This window comes from Myxine glutinosa, chromosome 3 (genome assembly GCF_964187855.1).
Source record: "Myxine glutinosa chromosome 3, kmMyxGlut1.1, whole genome shotgun sequence".
In the NCBI taxonomy this organism is placed as follows: Eukaryota; Metazoa; Chordata; class Myxini; order Myxiniformes; family Myxinidae; genus Myxine; species Myxine glutinosa.
Window position 1 is genome coordinate 25,922,025 of NC_136263.1, and position 16,131 is coordinate 25,938,155.

General features: G+C 44.7%; 1 protein-coding gene across 2 annotated transcripts in view; it reads left to right on the plus strand.

Annotated features, from left to right (window-relative positions):
* Window positions 1-3,768: 3,768 nt before the first annotated feature.
* Window positions 3,769-16,131, plus strand: part of POLD2 (DNA polymerase delta 2, accessory subunit) — a 115,823-nt gene continuing 103,460 nt past the window's right edge. Inside the window, exons 1-3 of one of the 2 annotated variants that reach the window (XM_068111204.2) lie at window positions 3,769-4,152; window positions 9,728-9,849; window positions 14,539-14,662. In XM_068111204.2, the coding sequence (XP_067967305.1) occupies window positions 3,945-4,152; window positions 9,728-9,849; window positions 14,539-14,662 (454 nt within the window). In that variant the 5' untranslated portion in view covers window positions 3,769-3,944. The remainder of the gene's footprint in view (window positions 4,153-9,727; window positions 9,850-14,538; window positions 14,663-16,131) is intronic. The other variant, XM_068111205.2, reaches the window with a different exon arrangement.

Below are 16,131 nucleotides of genomic sequence, written 5' to 3' on the forward strand. Positions count from 1 at the left end.
CAGGAATGTTCGGGGGCGGGGTTCCCTTGCCGATCGGCAAATGCTCTTTCTGGCGGCGTGGTTAGCTAATGGAGCCCATCGCCTGGCCAGCTGAGTTTTATAAGAACATTAGGGAAAAAATCACAGGGAGGCAATACATACTGGGGATTATTAACCATAAGCCCTATAATTAATTAGCACAAAACCACCCTCCTTATGGCGACATGCAAACACTCTTAACATGAACATTTACCCTGCTTACATACTTTGAGATGGGTTTCTTCTTTGCGTCACACAGTTCATACTAAAACCTACACATTCCTCCTTTCCTAAGGTATTTCATGCCTACCCCTACAAACGTAACAATATCGTCACCACATACAAGGCTTTCATCCTCAGCTCAATGGAATACTGCTCTCCCCTCTGAGCTGGTGCTCCTGCCTCACACCAAGCTCGTCTTCACGCTGTTGAAACCAAATCTTTCAGAGTCATTGGAATCTCCCGCGATGAAGCCGATTGTGAGGGCCTTTCACTCACTCACTGCATGCAGGTTGGTGGTCTTTCTGTCTTCTACCGACTCCTATCCGGCCTAACTCCCCCCAGCTCTATCTGTGCTCTGCCCCCAAATATTCCTTCAGGTCGCACAAGATCTGGCAGCAACCCTCTTCTGGTGAAACTGCCAAATCAAGACTCTCTGCTCACCTTCACTCCTTCATTCCTCTTTACTCCTGCCTCTGGAAAAAACTCCCTCTCTCTCTTCAATCCCACTCCTCCCTCCAGGTCTTTAAAACAGCTGTTCACCACCATCTCCTATCTTCCCCCATCCAAAACCTTGATCTCTTCTACCCCCGTTAATTGACCCCAGATCCACTTTTTTGAATTACTGACTTCCAGGAAAGAAGATCTAGCAGTGTTCATGTCATGTTTTATACCTTTCCCACTCCCCCCCCCCCCTCCCCCCTTCCAGTGCCTTCTCCCCCCAAGCCCTCTCCCTCCCACAGATCTCCCAATGTCCCTGGTCTCTGCTGTTGTACTTGTGTGCTTCCCTCGCTCTCCCCATCTTGTCTCCCGCTCCCTTTAATATATGTTTTATGTGTCCGTATTTTTATTTTTTGATTGATGCTAGCTCTGACACGAGCCTCGATCTTGTATAAAATAAAAAAAATTAAACCTGTTATATATCGCAATCGCCATGCTCTACTTTTATGTTTTTCATTTATTGTGAAACACAAACAAATCGATTGTTAAAATGACCAAATATTGAAAGCAAAGGGGTTACGGGTGTTCCAACGACACAGTACATATAGGCCTTAGGCTTTATGCCTTCATGCCTCACCTTCAGGCTGCTTCAGCCAAATTAGCCCAAGTTTCTTAACACAGTGGTATCATTTTCATAATAATAACATTAATAATAGAGTAAATATAATCGTAACTGCAATCCCTTTGTCGTGACTGCAAAGTTACTGGATGGAAGCGATATATGGTTCATGGATGACTCAATGAGGAGTGGTGTACTAATTATCGTGGGAGTAAGGAATTCGCCTTGCTTTATTAATGAAGTCATATCGTCTTCGTAATAGTAATACTAAAAATAATCTTACTATAATTCACCAAATGTCCGTCTGCCTGTCTGTCTGTTCGAAGGTACCGTAAAAACTGCTGAACCGATCACAAAGATATTTTGGGTGGATAATCCTGGGATCTCCAGTAGTAAAATTGGCTATTTAGTTTTCCCAATTTCAGCTTTAGTCTCCAGCATTCTCAGGTTTGAACTCCCGCATAACATTCGCGTTTGCATAACGTTCATTGTTCTCATTGTGACGATGTTGTTTTCCCGGGTGCCGCACAATGGCTGCACCGATCGCTGCACAGCTGCACCGAACGCTGCACAGCTGCACCGATCGGACTCGGTGACCTCGGAGAAAGACCTTTTATAAGGACACGGGTTGAATCCCTGCTTGAGAGAATTCCATCCCCCTCGCCGCCATCACGGCCGTCTCTCCAACTTACAATCCCACGAGATATGCGAAAAGGACGACCCAAAACCCAATATAAACATCATTAAACATAATTCGTATATAAACATCATTAAAAGTAAATAATGACCTCGGCCAAAGTTCAAACGCCGTTTAACCTCTACATGAGAGAATTCCACATAGCTATTTGGGCGGTGAATACGCTAACAGATCGCTGTCTCCATCGATCTTGCCAAGGCCGTAACACCTATCGGCTCAAAATCCTTTTAACTGTTGACTTGGTAGTTTTTACAATGAAGGAAACATTAACAATGTTGTTAAAAGTTTATTTTGTGATTGGAGATATGTTGTTTGGAATTAAAAAAGAGATATCGAGTTCAAGTGAATGACGACATGCCGTGATGGTTTCTACTTTCTGAACGTGAACTTCGTGGATCGCCATATACAGATTAGCCACGGTCCCACGATCGATGTTTCTATACGTGAACGTACCCATTTGTTTGCGAACGGGTACGTTTTTCATGGAAATCCTTCACGAACTCGCTGTCCATGTCTGACGTGCGACTGAAGGTGCTACAGGAATGTGGAATTTTCATGCTTTAGCATTCGCCGTATCTGCATTGCCTGTTTGCTCCTGGCCTCCTACCCGTGCGTAGCATGGGTATCTCTAGTAATAATAATGTTAATAACAGCAAGAAGAAAAATATATAAAATGTCATAGCCCTCTCCAAGGTTTTAGTAAGTTTGCTGTACGGAATTAAAGGCCGTCTGTCGGCCATCTTTGGTCTGATGACAAAACAAAATCTTCTGCATATGTATACTCATGTGTTGTCTTTGTGCCAAGTTTGAAGAAAATCGGTCCATGCATGTACGAGAAATGGATAGGGACATGTTTAAGTCACAAAATGGTCGCCAGTCGGCCATCTTGGATCTGATGTCGAAACAAAATGGCCATATGGAAGCCATCATTTATTCTCTCTGACACAAGATTGAATAACATCAGTAAATGCATTTTCGAGGAATGGTTGACATGTATATCGGGTTTTTACAGCTAAAATGGCCGCGAGTCTTCCAGTCGGCCATCTTTGATCGGATCGCGAAACAAAATGACGTGCATATATACCATCATGTATTGTCTTTGTGCCAAGTTCGAACAAAATCTGTCCATACATCTCTGATATATCGTTACGGATGCACCAAGTCCAACAGGGACTAATAAACACAAGTGACTATTCACGCCGGACGAAGTGGTATTCCAGTGACAAGTCGTCACTGCTAGAGATTACTGTGTATGTTTTTGGCTGTAGGGACACGGCGAGAATGAAACTTCCGCCATATTTAATTTGTGGAGAAAAATAAATTCCCTTCATTTTTCAATCCCCTTCACCAGTAAAACCTTTTGGATTTAATTCCCTCCCGTTTCATCCAAAAGTGGATGGAGGATTTGAGGTTATGTTTTCATGTAAAAAAAGTTGTGGACGGATTCGGACGAAACTTGGACAGGTTGGGTGTGTGACTTGGTGGACAGGTTGGGGGTGTGACTTGGTGGACAGGTTGGGTGTGTGACTTGGTGGACAGGTTGGTCTGAATATGGATTGTTAAAAAAAAAGGTAAATTCCTCTCCGGATTTCATCGACACTGGTAATTCAAATACTTGGAGTTTATCATTAAGCTCGACTGGAGTTTTTTCCATTTTACCTTTTTCCTATTCGACTCGCTGAGGTATTTTATGAAAACGAAGATTTAAATTTTTAATTTGATGACCGATTTGTTTCACTGATGAATTTACATCAATAAATCAGCTCAAGAAATTGCTTTTGTAAAAGAAAAACAACACGGTGTCCGGTACTGGTTGTGGTTGAATGTGGCGGGAAAAGGTAACGTTGGGTATGTGTGGTTTGCGTGCGGTTTAGAGTTCGCCAAGGGGCTCGACCCTCCTCCACGTTGCCCGACTCGTCCGCTTCGTGTCGTCGTGCAGCGACAGGCGGAATGTTTTCGGACCGTGCCGCGAAGTCGGGCGGCCCGGAGCCCGGCCCGGAAGGGGAGACGATCCATCGAGCCGAGACTCAGAGCCCGGATCGGGGATCCCGGTTCTTGGTGTCCAAACGCTCGTTCTGCCGTCCGTACGCACACCTGTACGCCGTGCGCTTGGCGTGCATGCGGCCCAGACTCGCGGCGAGCGCCAGGACTAAGTGGGGTAAGTTTCTCGATCCCAACTCCATTCCTTGTGCGAAAAGTTGCCAAACAAAGTTGTCAAAAACAACAACAAACAGTTGTTTCGGCAAAAGTTGGTATATCTGAGTGAAGGTGTAATGCCAATGGTTCTCTATCGTCTCGTCCCTCAATGATCTTACACCTGGTTCCTGCCTCCATGGGAGATGCCCGTGTTTACGGATGTGACGTCACGCGTTAGGTGGCCGCATGGTGACGATAACCAAGAGAACCGATGCAGTGTGAACAGCAAATGATGGATCTGAATACCTGCTTAAACTAACACGTGCAGTACGGTAGCGGCATGTCAAGCGCAAGTATCGGGAGAGAACCTGCAGCTTACCTGGCTGGCTGACGAGCCGTCCATGTGGCTCACGTCACTATTGGCATTGCCTTTTACATATATTTAGAAACCCCACACTTCTTTAAAAACTCGGGGGGACAGAGAAAATCTCCTCCAAACCTGGTAGTTATGACGTATCAAGGTGCGAGAGCAGTTTGTCTCCGCCCCCTGGGATGGGGTCAAAAGGTCAGATACCCAAAAGTTCCATTATAAAACACTTTTAATAAAACCTTGTATGTGCAATCAACATTGGGAGACGCATGTAACGATTTTCAAGTCATGACCTTGAGCTCACCTGGAACGTAGTTCAGCGCAGGTATTGGCATCGGATCTTCTTCTTCGTACCTATAGACACAATTTCGATGAAACTTAACCACAACCTTCATCACCCATGATCTTACTTTAGTTAAAGACGATAGTATGACCTTGGTGGGGATACCAGTTAACAGGTAGCAAAGAATGTAAGTATTAATTTTTTTTGACTTGGGGCATGGACAGCCGGTTCGTGAATGACTTGGGTAAAAAATATATATATATGAATGGCAAATGATGAACCAATAAATTCCACATACCTGTGCCACCTTCAGTCGAACGTCAGGCATTGACAGCAGGTTCTCTATATTTTCATTCCAAACAGCATCGTTCATCATTCCAATCACATATTAATACTATATTATCGATATATATATTAAAATATAATACTAAATCACGATTGTATTGAGATATAAAGTTAACAAACCAGTGAACAATCATCTGTTCACTTCCTGATTCGGGAGCAAGTTCCGTGTCGATCGCATTTCAAAATCATAATTGTATTTTGAGGAATTTTTTAAACCTCCTGCCTACCTTACAACACCTGCTGGGACCCTGAAATGTTCCACAGAAGGTTATTATATTTCCTTTTAGTAAAACATGTCACTACTGGTTACTAAACGCTGTCCCCTGCCATGTGACCAGATCCTCAGCTCTGATTGGCGAACATTTGTCGGGACGTACGGACAGGCAAATTCTTTTCTCGACTGCATTGCCCTACGGACTACTCTGTAAAAAAAAAAAATCAGGCGCTTCAACTCTCTACGTAGGAATAGTGTGGGGACAAATATGTCAGTCCCACCTGCTACATGCAAAGCTAAATTTGAGTATCTTCTCTAAAAAGTCACTTAGGCCACATATGAGAGCCTACCTGGTCTGTTCAGCTGATTTTTTTTGCCTAAGCGGGGATCACTTTTTATTACTCCAGACCATAAACAAAAAAACCGAGATTGGTTCATGGTTTGGCATTCGCTGTTTTTTTTGCCTAAGTCATTCACGAACCTGTCGTCCATGCCTGACGATCGTTCGACTGAGGGTGGCACAGGAATGTGGAATTTCTTGGTTTATGGTTTAGCATTTGCCGTTTCTGCATTGTCTGTGTGCTCTTGGCCTCCCACCCATGCATAACACCTATCTATCATGGGTACCTCGCTAGTTTACGCCCAGAGTGTGGGGGGACTTGAGGTCACGGGTTGAAAGCCACTTTGCGCGTAAATCTCTTTTTTCTGTGAGCGTCCGATGAAGTTTGAACCCGAAACTCTTTTTGGAACAATTGGTACACCCAACCACTATGCATGAAATTACCATTATTTCACAAAGCTCAACTACAATTACAAATGTTGATTGTTGTATGAGGTTCTTGAGTGGTGTTTGTTGGCAACCTTTTCTGCCAACCAGAAGCTATCGGTTCAACCACGTGACTAAAACAATGATGCCATCATGGCGTCTCCAATTCTCTTCTATGGAACCATCTCACTCTTTTTGTTGTCACGTTGCTCTCCCTGGAGCGTTTCAAAATCCCCACTTTCCCCCGGGGTCTTCGCAGTACCCACTCTCCCCCCCCCCAGCTCTCTGCCTCTGCCATACCCACTCTCCCACTGCTATGTGTTCGACCCCCCCACCCCCTTGCTGTATTCCCCTCACTGTCTGCGCTACTCCTCCACACTCTCTGCCGTACCCTCCCAGCCCTGGATCTCTGTCGTGCCCAACAACCCAACTCCTGACCTGTTCCTTGCCATCCACACGTACCTCAATCGTACAAACGTCGTTCACTTAAATCGTACATGCCTCGCTTGGTTTCCTCAAAATGGACATTCTTTTCCAACTTTTATATTCCGATCCATTGACATCACCTCTTGTTCCCCTTTCATTTCCTCGCCACAGCTTTTACGAGTTTTCAATTCACGTGTAGAAAATGCTAAATGCAAACAAATGTAATAATCAACACCACTGCCAAGAACTATTCCCATGTTCCATTTTCTGTGTCGGCTGTCAGCCATCGAAAAAGCAACCTTCTCTGTCGCTGGCCAGCATCTTCTGAGGTTCCTGCTCCGAGTTGGCATTTGGCTTTAAATGAGCCATTTTATTGCAAACCCTTTACCTACTTCAATTTCTCCTTACTTTTGACTTTCAACTTGTCTTTGAGGTTCGGTTGTTTATTTTTATTTGTTTCCATAAACCCCATTTTGTTGGCAGAAGCAAATGACTACAACATAACAATGGGTTTTTCCCCTGCTTCAACATGTTGCTGGAAGCATTCCAGGAGAATTTTTTTGTTTGTTTTTTGTATACTGAATCGAGGCTCGTGAAAGAGCTGACAACCACGAGGGAAAGACAGCACAGGCGGACCGTGAGGGAAAGACAGCACAGGGGCACCGTGAGGGAAAGACAGCACAGGGGCACCGCGAGGGAAAGACAGCACAGGGGCACCGCGAGAAAAAGACAGCACAGAGGGACCGCGAGGGAAAGACAGCACAGCGGGACCACGAGGGAAAGACAGCACAGGGGCACCGTGAGGGAAAGACAGCACAGGGGGACCGCGAGGGAAAGACAGCACAGGGGGACCACGAGGGAAAGACAGCACAGGGGGACCACGAGGGAAAGACAGCACAGGGGCACCGCGAGGGAAAGACAGCACAGGGGGACCGCGAGGGAAAGACAGCACAGGGGGACCGCGAGGGAAAGACAGCACAGGGGGACCACGAGGGAAAGACAGCACAGGGGGACTGCGAGGGAAAGACAGCACAGGGGCACCGCGAGGGAAAGACAGCACAGGGGGACCGCGAGGGAAAGACAGCACAGGGGGACCACGAGGGAAAGACAGCACAGGGGGACCACGAGGGAAAGACAGCACAGGGGCACCGCGAGGGAAAGACAGCACAGGGGCACCGCGAGGGAAAGACAGCACAGGGGCACCGCAAGGGAAAGACAGCACAGGGGGACCGCGAGGGAAAGACAGCACAGGGGGACCGCGAGGGAAAGACAGCACAGGCGGACCACGAGGGAAAGACAGCACAGGGGCACCGCGAGGGAAAGACAGCACAGGGGGACCGCGAGGGAAAGACAGCACGGGGCACCGCGAGGGAAAGACAGCACAGGGGGACCGCGAGAGAAAGACAGCACAGGGGCACCGCGAGGGAAAGACAGCACAGGGGCACCGCGAGGGAAAGACAGCACAGGGGGACCTCGAGGGAAAGACAGCACAGGGGCACCGCGAGGGAAAGACAGCACAGGGGACCGCGAGGGAAAGACAGCACAGGGGACCGCGAGGGAAAGACAGCACAGGGGGACCGCGAGGGAAAGACAGCACAGGGGACCGCGAGGGAAAGACAGCCGGTCGATAAAGGTCGTCCAGTTATCCATTCCTTGATCATCTTGGACATTCATGTGATGAAAAGGCCGAAACACAATGATGATGATGTGAGTCGTCGCTTCCCTTCATCGACGTGCTCACAAAGCATTGTGCATTGTGCTATGGCTCTGCAGGTAAAAATGGGTGCTGAGCAGGTGAGCAAGTGAGCTGGTGAAGGGAAAAACCTGCACAGAGAAGCGATTAATGTGATAGAGGTGTGTGCTATCCCTCTCCCACTCTCTATTCCAATGAGCGTCGTTGGCTGCAGGTGCAGTAAATGCAACGTGAAGTTTGATGCACATCGGTGCAGCAGACTTGCCAGGTCGTCGCTATGATGACGGCTGCCCTTGATGTCCAAAGCGGACACAGGTGCATGCAGTTGCTGTGCGGTGATGCCTAAATTGGTGAACCAAGAGGAGGGTTAGGGGGTGGGGGGGGGGGGATTAGGCAGGGGAGTACAGGGTTGAGACTTGTGGAGCAGCGAGAACATAGAACAGATCAGGATGTAACAGAACAGAAGGAACAGCAGAAAGAGAGTGGGGAAACACCAACAGCAGGGATGAAGGACGAAATAGAAGGAGACTTGGACGAATAACGGAAGAATGAGGATTTGGGGAGGTCACACAGGGTCGGAAAGATGGATGCAGCTGCAAACTCTCAGGAAGTTCTATTTTCATCACATTTGAATTGGCAGATTTATACCTGGAAGGGGACTGCGCTTGAACAAAACAAAACCACATCTCGTCACATTTTGCATTGCGGATCAGTAATGCAAAGAATGGAAAATAGCAGCCATATATTGGGAATTTCGCTTTTGTTTAATCGATCTCTGTTGTGCAAGTGCAATAATAATTTTACCGATGTGTCGGCGAAGCAGTGAAAATGCATCATTGGACCTTAGGCTTGTTCATGGTAGAACTTTTCCTTTAAACTTTTAGTACCATCACCTAAACTTTTGAATCTCCTGGTCCAATTCCATAGCCCTTCCTTCATACGTGCACCTATAAATGTATACAAAAAAAAAAAAAAAAAAAAAAAAAAAAAAAAAAAAAAAAAAAAAAATAACAAATCAAGCCTGGTGTTGGCTTAGCGGTTAGGGTGCTGGATTGGGATCCTAGGATCCTGGGTTCGAATCCCGGTCGATCGCTGAATTAATGCCAGGTGGGTTGACTCAACCTGTCATCCTTCCGAGGTCGGCAAATTGAGTACCAGTTCACTGATAATTCCCTGTGTGTCGCAAGAGGCGACCAACAGGGTTGGCGGCAGGAAGGGCATCCGGCCATAAAACATTGCTTCAAAAAGGGGACCACGGCACCCAAAAAAGGCCAACCCCCGCTCTGCGGGGAAAAATGGCCTCGAAGGGTGGTTCTAAATAACAAATCTATTTCTGTCCGACATTAAATATATTCCACATTGAAAACGACGGTAAGCTTCAAATTATTTAAAATGTTGATCAAATTACATTGTCAGGCTTATTTCAGTATACGGTAATATTCCCCTGGCAGCTAATATGTCCTGTAATCTCGTATTGCTTTCGTCTCCCATCTGTGGCAGGTTCGGATTTGGATATCAAGAAGATGTTTGAATTACAGGTTGGTGTCCGATGCTGTGTAATTGGCACAATGTACAAGCACATGGAACTTCGACCCTCGATCCTCAAAGAGATCAGCGAAGAGGTCAGTATAGCGTAATTTAACGCCACTGCAGCATTACAGAACTATAACACCATAACAAACGTTTTACCACCATTTTCCTTTTTGGGGGGGGGGCGAGGTTGGTCGAATTGTGCCATTCCTCCATACAGATATATCCATCATTGGTTTCATGCAAACCTCAACATTCCATATCATTCTTGACTTTTTCAATCCGCGACTTTTTTGGATGTCTCTCGTCTCTCTTCCTTCTACCTCGGACTTTATTGCTCTCTTTACTGTTTCAACTCCTGAAATTTGTTGTGTATGACCATACCAACCAAGTCTTCTCTTCTTAAGGACTTCTTCACTAGTATCGCTTTTTTGTTGTTTTTTGAGTCCCATAACCAGAGGGGACTATATGTTTGCTCTCCGTCTGTCCGTCCATCTGTCTGTCCCACCTGTGGTTTTCTGCAGATATTTCCTTTACCCTTTAACATATTCAAGTGAATCTTTGTACGTGGCTCAATTATGGTAAGTTACAGAACAAGTTTGAATTTTGGGGGCGTTTCACCAATTTGTCACCGAGTTGTGCCCTTTTATGCTTGGAACAAGAACATTCATTGGGATCGGCAGGGGACTTGTATTGCAAAGCAATTCCCCTTCTTGTTTAAAAAAAAAAATCTTCCTGATTTCTGAGCTCTGAATTCTTTCTTGCAGAGACGATCCATTCATCCATCATGCCATTCTCATCTCTATTCTTTACATTATTACCCGTGCATGTGAAGCGAAGAGCAGGTTAAGCAATTGGTTCATGTCCTTCCGTCTGTCTTGTCAGTTTATAATCGTCATTTTATGGCCGAGGATCATCTTATTTAAATTAAATGTTTTATTTTTACCACAAATTGGAAGATGAATAGGAAGACAAGTTTGCTGTTTTACAGTACTTTGTCTCTGAATTTGTCCCAATTACACGTCCCCTGATCATCCCGATCACATGTGCTCTGATCATCCTGATCACACGTGCTCTGATCATCCCGATCACATGTGCTCTGATCATCCTGAATAAACGTGCTCTGATCATCCTGATCACACGTGCTCTGATCATCCCGCTCACACTTGCTCTGATCATCCCGATCACACATGCTCTGGTCACACGTGCTCTGATCACACATGCTCTGATCATCCCGATCACACATGCTCTGATCATCCGACACAAACAACAGGCATGAAGATCTTAATGTAACCTGTTAGATAGAGTGATGTAATAGACACTGGGTAAAACGGCGTGAAAACCCGCAATGAATTTATTTATATGCCTTTAAAACTTTATTCAAATTGAATTATGTACTTTTTTTTTTTTTTTTTTTTTTTTTTGTATACAGGATCGAGGCTCGTGAAAGAGCTAACATTTATCACACAAAAAATCAAACAGACACAAAACATATAATAAGGGGAGCGGTAGATAAGATTGGGAGAGAAGGGGAAGCACAAACACAACACTTGAGAGCATGGACATCGGGAGATCTGTGGGAGGGAGAGGGCTTAGGAGGCATGGGAAAAGGGGGGGGGGGGGGGGGGGAGCAGTATAAAACACAAAGACATGGCAAGGACTTCCAGGAAAGAAGTTGGTATTTCAAAAAAGTGGATCTGGGGTGAAATTAGCAGGGGTAGAAGTATTTTTACTGATATAGTCGAGAAGGATAGTCGAGCAAGCTTTACACTTTAATTCAGCATATTTACTTTACACTATTTCAACTATTGCAGAGTTAATACGTGCAGGGGAATGAGGTAACGAAGCTCTTACCTTCACGGACCCTACTGGACGTCTTCGACCCTGCGATAATTAATTTAACCGACACGGAATTATAATGTAAAAATACCGGCTTTATTGAAAGAAATGCCGGTAACAAAAGAATGCACGGTAACTAAAATTCCTAATCGAGGGACCCTCCATACGGCCTCGTATACAACACAAAGGGAAAAATAAATGGAAAATAAATATGTGTGTGTGTACTTAGCTCTGGTCCCCTTGATCGTCCAAGATCGTCACAGGCCCCCGCGTCCTTGCGTGGGAAAACACGCCTTCGCACGCAGTTCATGCGCGGGAACCAGGCCTGAGCACGCCGTTTGTTCACTCCAGCCGCGCTCGTCCTTGTCGTCCGCTTCTCACAGCACCGACTTCTCTCAGCGCACCCAGACGATGCACTGTGATACGGACGAGCCAAGGAAAGGACAATGCGGTCGCTCGAACCGATGAAAGCCAGGGACCACGAAGACAAAATACGCAACTGCGTCCGCCTTTCACGAACACCAGGAAGCGAGAGGCTGTGTTGCGCGAATGCCACTGCCAAGAGCGAGCCGGAACTCCAACCGCACACAACGAGGACCCAATGCAATCGAGCACCGTATATGTGACCGTTCGCTTGCAATGTTCCTGGTGCAAGAGAGAAAATGTACACGTCTGCTCGCCACCAAAACCAGGACCCATGAGAGAGCATAAAATAAGTCTGCTCGTAATGACTGTACCCATGCAACAGGACAAAATGTCAGGACTCCAGTCTTTTGTTCTCAAGGCTCTGACGTCATCCGACGACGTCCGTGCATGCTCCTATCAGCGAGTCCCATCTCATCGCTCGACAATACCGGACCAATCACTGCTCTTCCAGGCATGGCCTTACAGACCTGCCTTTCTGATGTGGCGGCTGATGGTATGTATCATTGGCGGTGCTCAATGTCCTGTTTCCTGCTACTTTTATTTAGTGTTTATTTTAGGTGTGGAGTGCATGGAGGGTGTGGTGTGTGTCATAAGGAACAAGGGGAAAAGTACAGAGGAGATTAAATACAGGGGATTAATTACCCTTAATCCCTAAATAATTAACATAACCCCACTCCTCATCATGGGGACAAAGATACACTCTTACATGACATCCGGTCTAAACGGATCCCTACTTATGTTACAAGGGGGTTCTTCTTCTTCATGGCAGTGGGAGCACACTACCTATACAATTATACCAGGACTAAGGTATTGCATTGCCTACCCCCCACAAACGTAACAAATATCGGTTTCCTTGATAAAGTGGTTATAGCATGAGAGGGCGTGACATGTGAGAGGGTACAGTATTGGGGTCAAGAAGAGGTCGCTGATATGTCTATGTACGATGCCAATTGAGCTGAATTTTCCGTTAATTAATAAAGCGCCCATCTCTTTAACTGCGACTCGACGTCGACGTCGTCTTATTTACAAGAGTGATGTATGAGATAAAGAATCCTCTGCTTAAACAGCGCTAAACTTCCGGATGTTTTTTAACGTTCTTTAAAATAATAGTTTTTATTGAGGTTTGATTATTATATTTGAACACTGCTTGGGGTATCGTGTTCTATGAACTCTCTAGTTTTTAGAACTTCGATCCACATTGCCCACTTTTCACTTCCTTATGCCAATACCAGTCTGATAGAGGTTTCATAAATTATTTACTCCCACACTTAATGGAATGTGTCTTTGTTTCATGATACCATCTAGTTGTCTCCACTTGGTCCAGATTTACTTTATTATTTACCTAATGGCTAATTATACTCCAGATGCCTCTATCATGTCTCTGAGGTAACAAATGTTGGACTTTTTCGTTATTAAATTCTGAGCTCCGGAGCATTTATTTTTGTTCTTCATCTTTTTCTTGAAATGACTGATTTGCATATCTTTTACATATGAAAATCCCAGCTTTTGTTATTAGATTTCTCCAATGATGCCACTGCACGTCTTGAGACACGATCTGTAACACTTCATACATTTAATTGAGTTCCGTCCAACTTGTTTTCCACATGTTGAATAAGGCCATCATCCACTTTCTTACCTTTCTCCTTCACCACTCATCATGACCTTGATTTCATTAATGTTGACATGTAAACCTTTCTTCTCGATGACACTTTCCCATTTTTGAAACCTCTCTTGCTTGTATTTCATTTCGGGCATTCGATACCAAATCGTCAGCGTACACTAACTCACATGGGAATTGCAACCTTTCATTCTTCGTCAGTTCTTTCCTCACTACTGCAAATAGTTATGGACTTTTGACCTGATCCCTGGTGGAAACATACCATGACTTCAAACATTCCAAGTGTGTCTCAAGTTGATCTTTACCATGGTTAATTTTTTTATACATTCCCATGACTACTTTTACCATTTCCTCAGGCCAGAGTTGCCATTCTGAGAGACCATTCACCAACTGCTCTTGGTACTTGATAATATGCTTTCTCTAGGTTAGTGGTTCTCAACTGGTGGTCCATGGTGACTTTTTTTCGGTGGTCCACAAGAACATTGTCCAAAGTCACACGGAGTGAGAAATAAATTTCAAATCAAATGGTTTGTTGTCTCTCTTTTTTTATCATGTCTCAAAAAAGGAGGTGGTCCACGAAAAAATTTTCATTGGGCCGCTGGTCCGTGGACTGAAACTAGTTGAGAACCACTGCTCTAGGTCAACATAAACATGATACCGTTTCCTTTCTTTGCCAAACACTTATCTTGGCATTTCTTTGAAACATTGTCGAACCATGCTGTGGGAAATATTAAGGTTCCTTTTTAAAGGTTTATTGTTGGTATAAAACACCCTCTTGCTTTGATTGCATTGACTATCTACCTTAGAGGTTCTGTGCTTATAGAATGATGTCTATATTTAAATGGCAGCAAACTTTTATCATGCCTCTTGAAGTCTTTCTGTCCTCACTTGTGTGCAGTTAAGTTTGGTCCCTCAGCCTGTGCGAACACGCTACACAGATCCCTCTGATGAGCTCATCCTGGAAGATGAGCTGCAGAGGATGAAGATTGTTGGCTCACTGGATCCCTCTGACTTTGTCACAGGTGTGTTGTCTCACGTGTGCTGGGTGGCCTGAAGAATGTATTAGAATCGGTTTCTAATTTTCTATAGCAAGATTTTATCAACTACTTCATGGATTGCAATGGTTTGTTGATTAGGAACCTTTATTTTGATAGTTGGTCGTTCACATAATCAGATGCTGGACAAAGCTCACTTTGATAAAAGTTTTGAGTTGAAACATTTGTTTATATCCAGTGCCTTCAGAAAGTATTCACACCCATTGACTTTTTTCACATTTTGTTGTGTTACACCCTGAATTTAAAATGGATTAAATTGAGATTTTTTGTTCACTGCTCTACACAAAATACCCCATGATGTCAAAGTGGGTTTTTTTTAAAGCATTTTTACAAAGTAAAAAAAAAAAAACGAAAAGCTGAAATGTCTTGAGTCAATAAGTATTCAATCCCTTTGCTATAACCCTCCAAATTGAGCTCAGTTGCATCCAATTTCCTTTGATCATCCTTGAGATGTCTCGGCAACTTGACTGGAGTCCACCTGTGGCCAATTCAATTGATTGGACATAATTTAGAAAGAAACACACCTTTTTATACAAGGTCCCACAGTTGACAGTGCATTTCAGAGCAGAAACTCAACCATTAAGTCCAAGGAACTGTCCGTATAACTCCAAAATAGAATTGTGAGGAGGCATAGATCTGGAGAAGGGTATAAAAACAATTTATAGAGTGTTGAAAGTTCTCCAGAGCAGAGTGAGCTCCATCATTAGGAAATGGAAAGAATATGGAACTACCTAGACTCTTCCTACAGCTGGCTGTCTGACCAAACTGAGCAACTGAACGAGAAGGACCTTGGCCAAGGAAGTGACCGAGAACCCAATGACCACTCTGACAGAACTACAGAGTTCTTTGACTGAGATGGGATAATCTGCCAGAAGGACAACGATCTCTGCAGCACTTCACAAATGTAGGCTTTATGGGAGAGTGGCCAGATATAAGCCACTCTTGAGAAAAAGGCACATGATAACATGCCTGGAGTTTGCAAAAAGGCACCTGAAAGATTCTGAGAGCATGAGGCAAAATATTCTGTGGTCTGATGAGATGAAAATTGAACTCTTGTGCCTGAATGCAAAGCCCTATGTCTGGCAGAAACAGAGCACAGCTCATCACCCATCCAACACCATCCCTTACATGAAACATGGTGGTGGCAGCATCATGCTATGGGGATGCTTTTCAGTGGCAGGGACTGGGAGACTTGTAAGGATCGAGGGAACAATGAACTTGACAGAGCTTAAGCAAATCTGCATGGAAGAATGGGAGAAGCTCCCCAAATCCAGATGTGCAAAGCTGATACTGACAAACCCAAGAAGACTCAAAGCTGTAATTGATGCCAAAGGCACTTCTATGACGTATTGACCCAGGGGGTTGAATACTGGTGTAAATTAGATATTTCCTTATTTAATTTCTAAAAATTTGGAATATATGTTTTTCCAATTTGA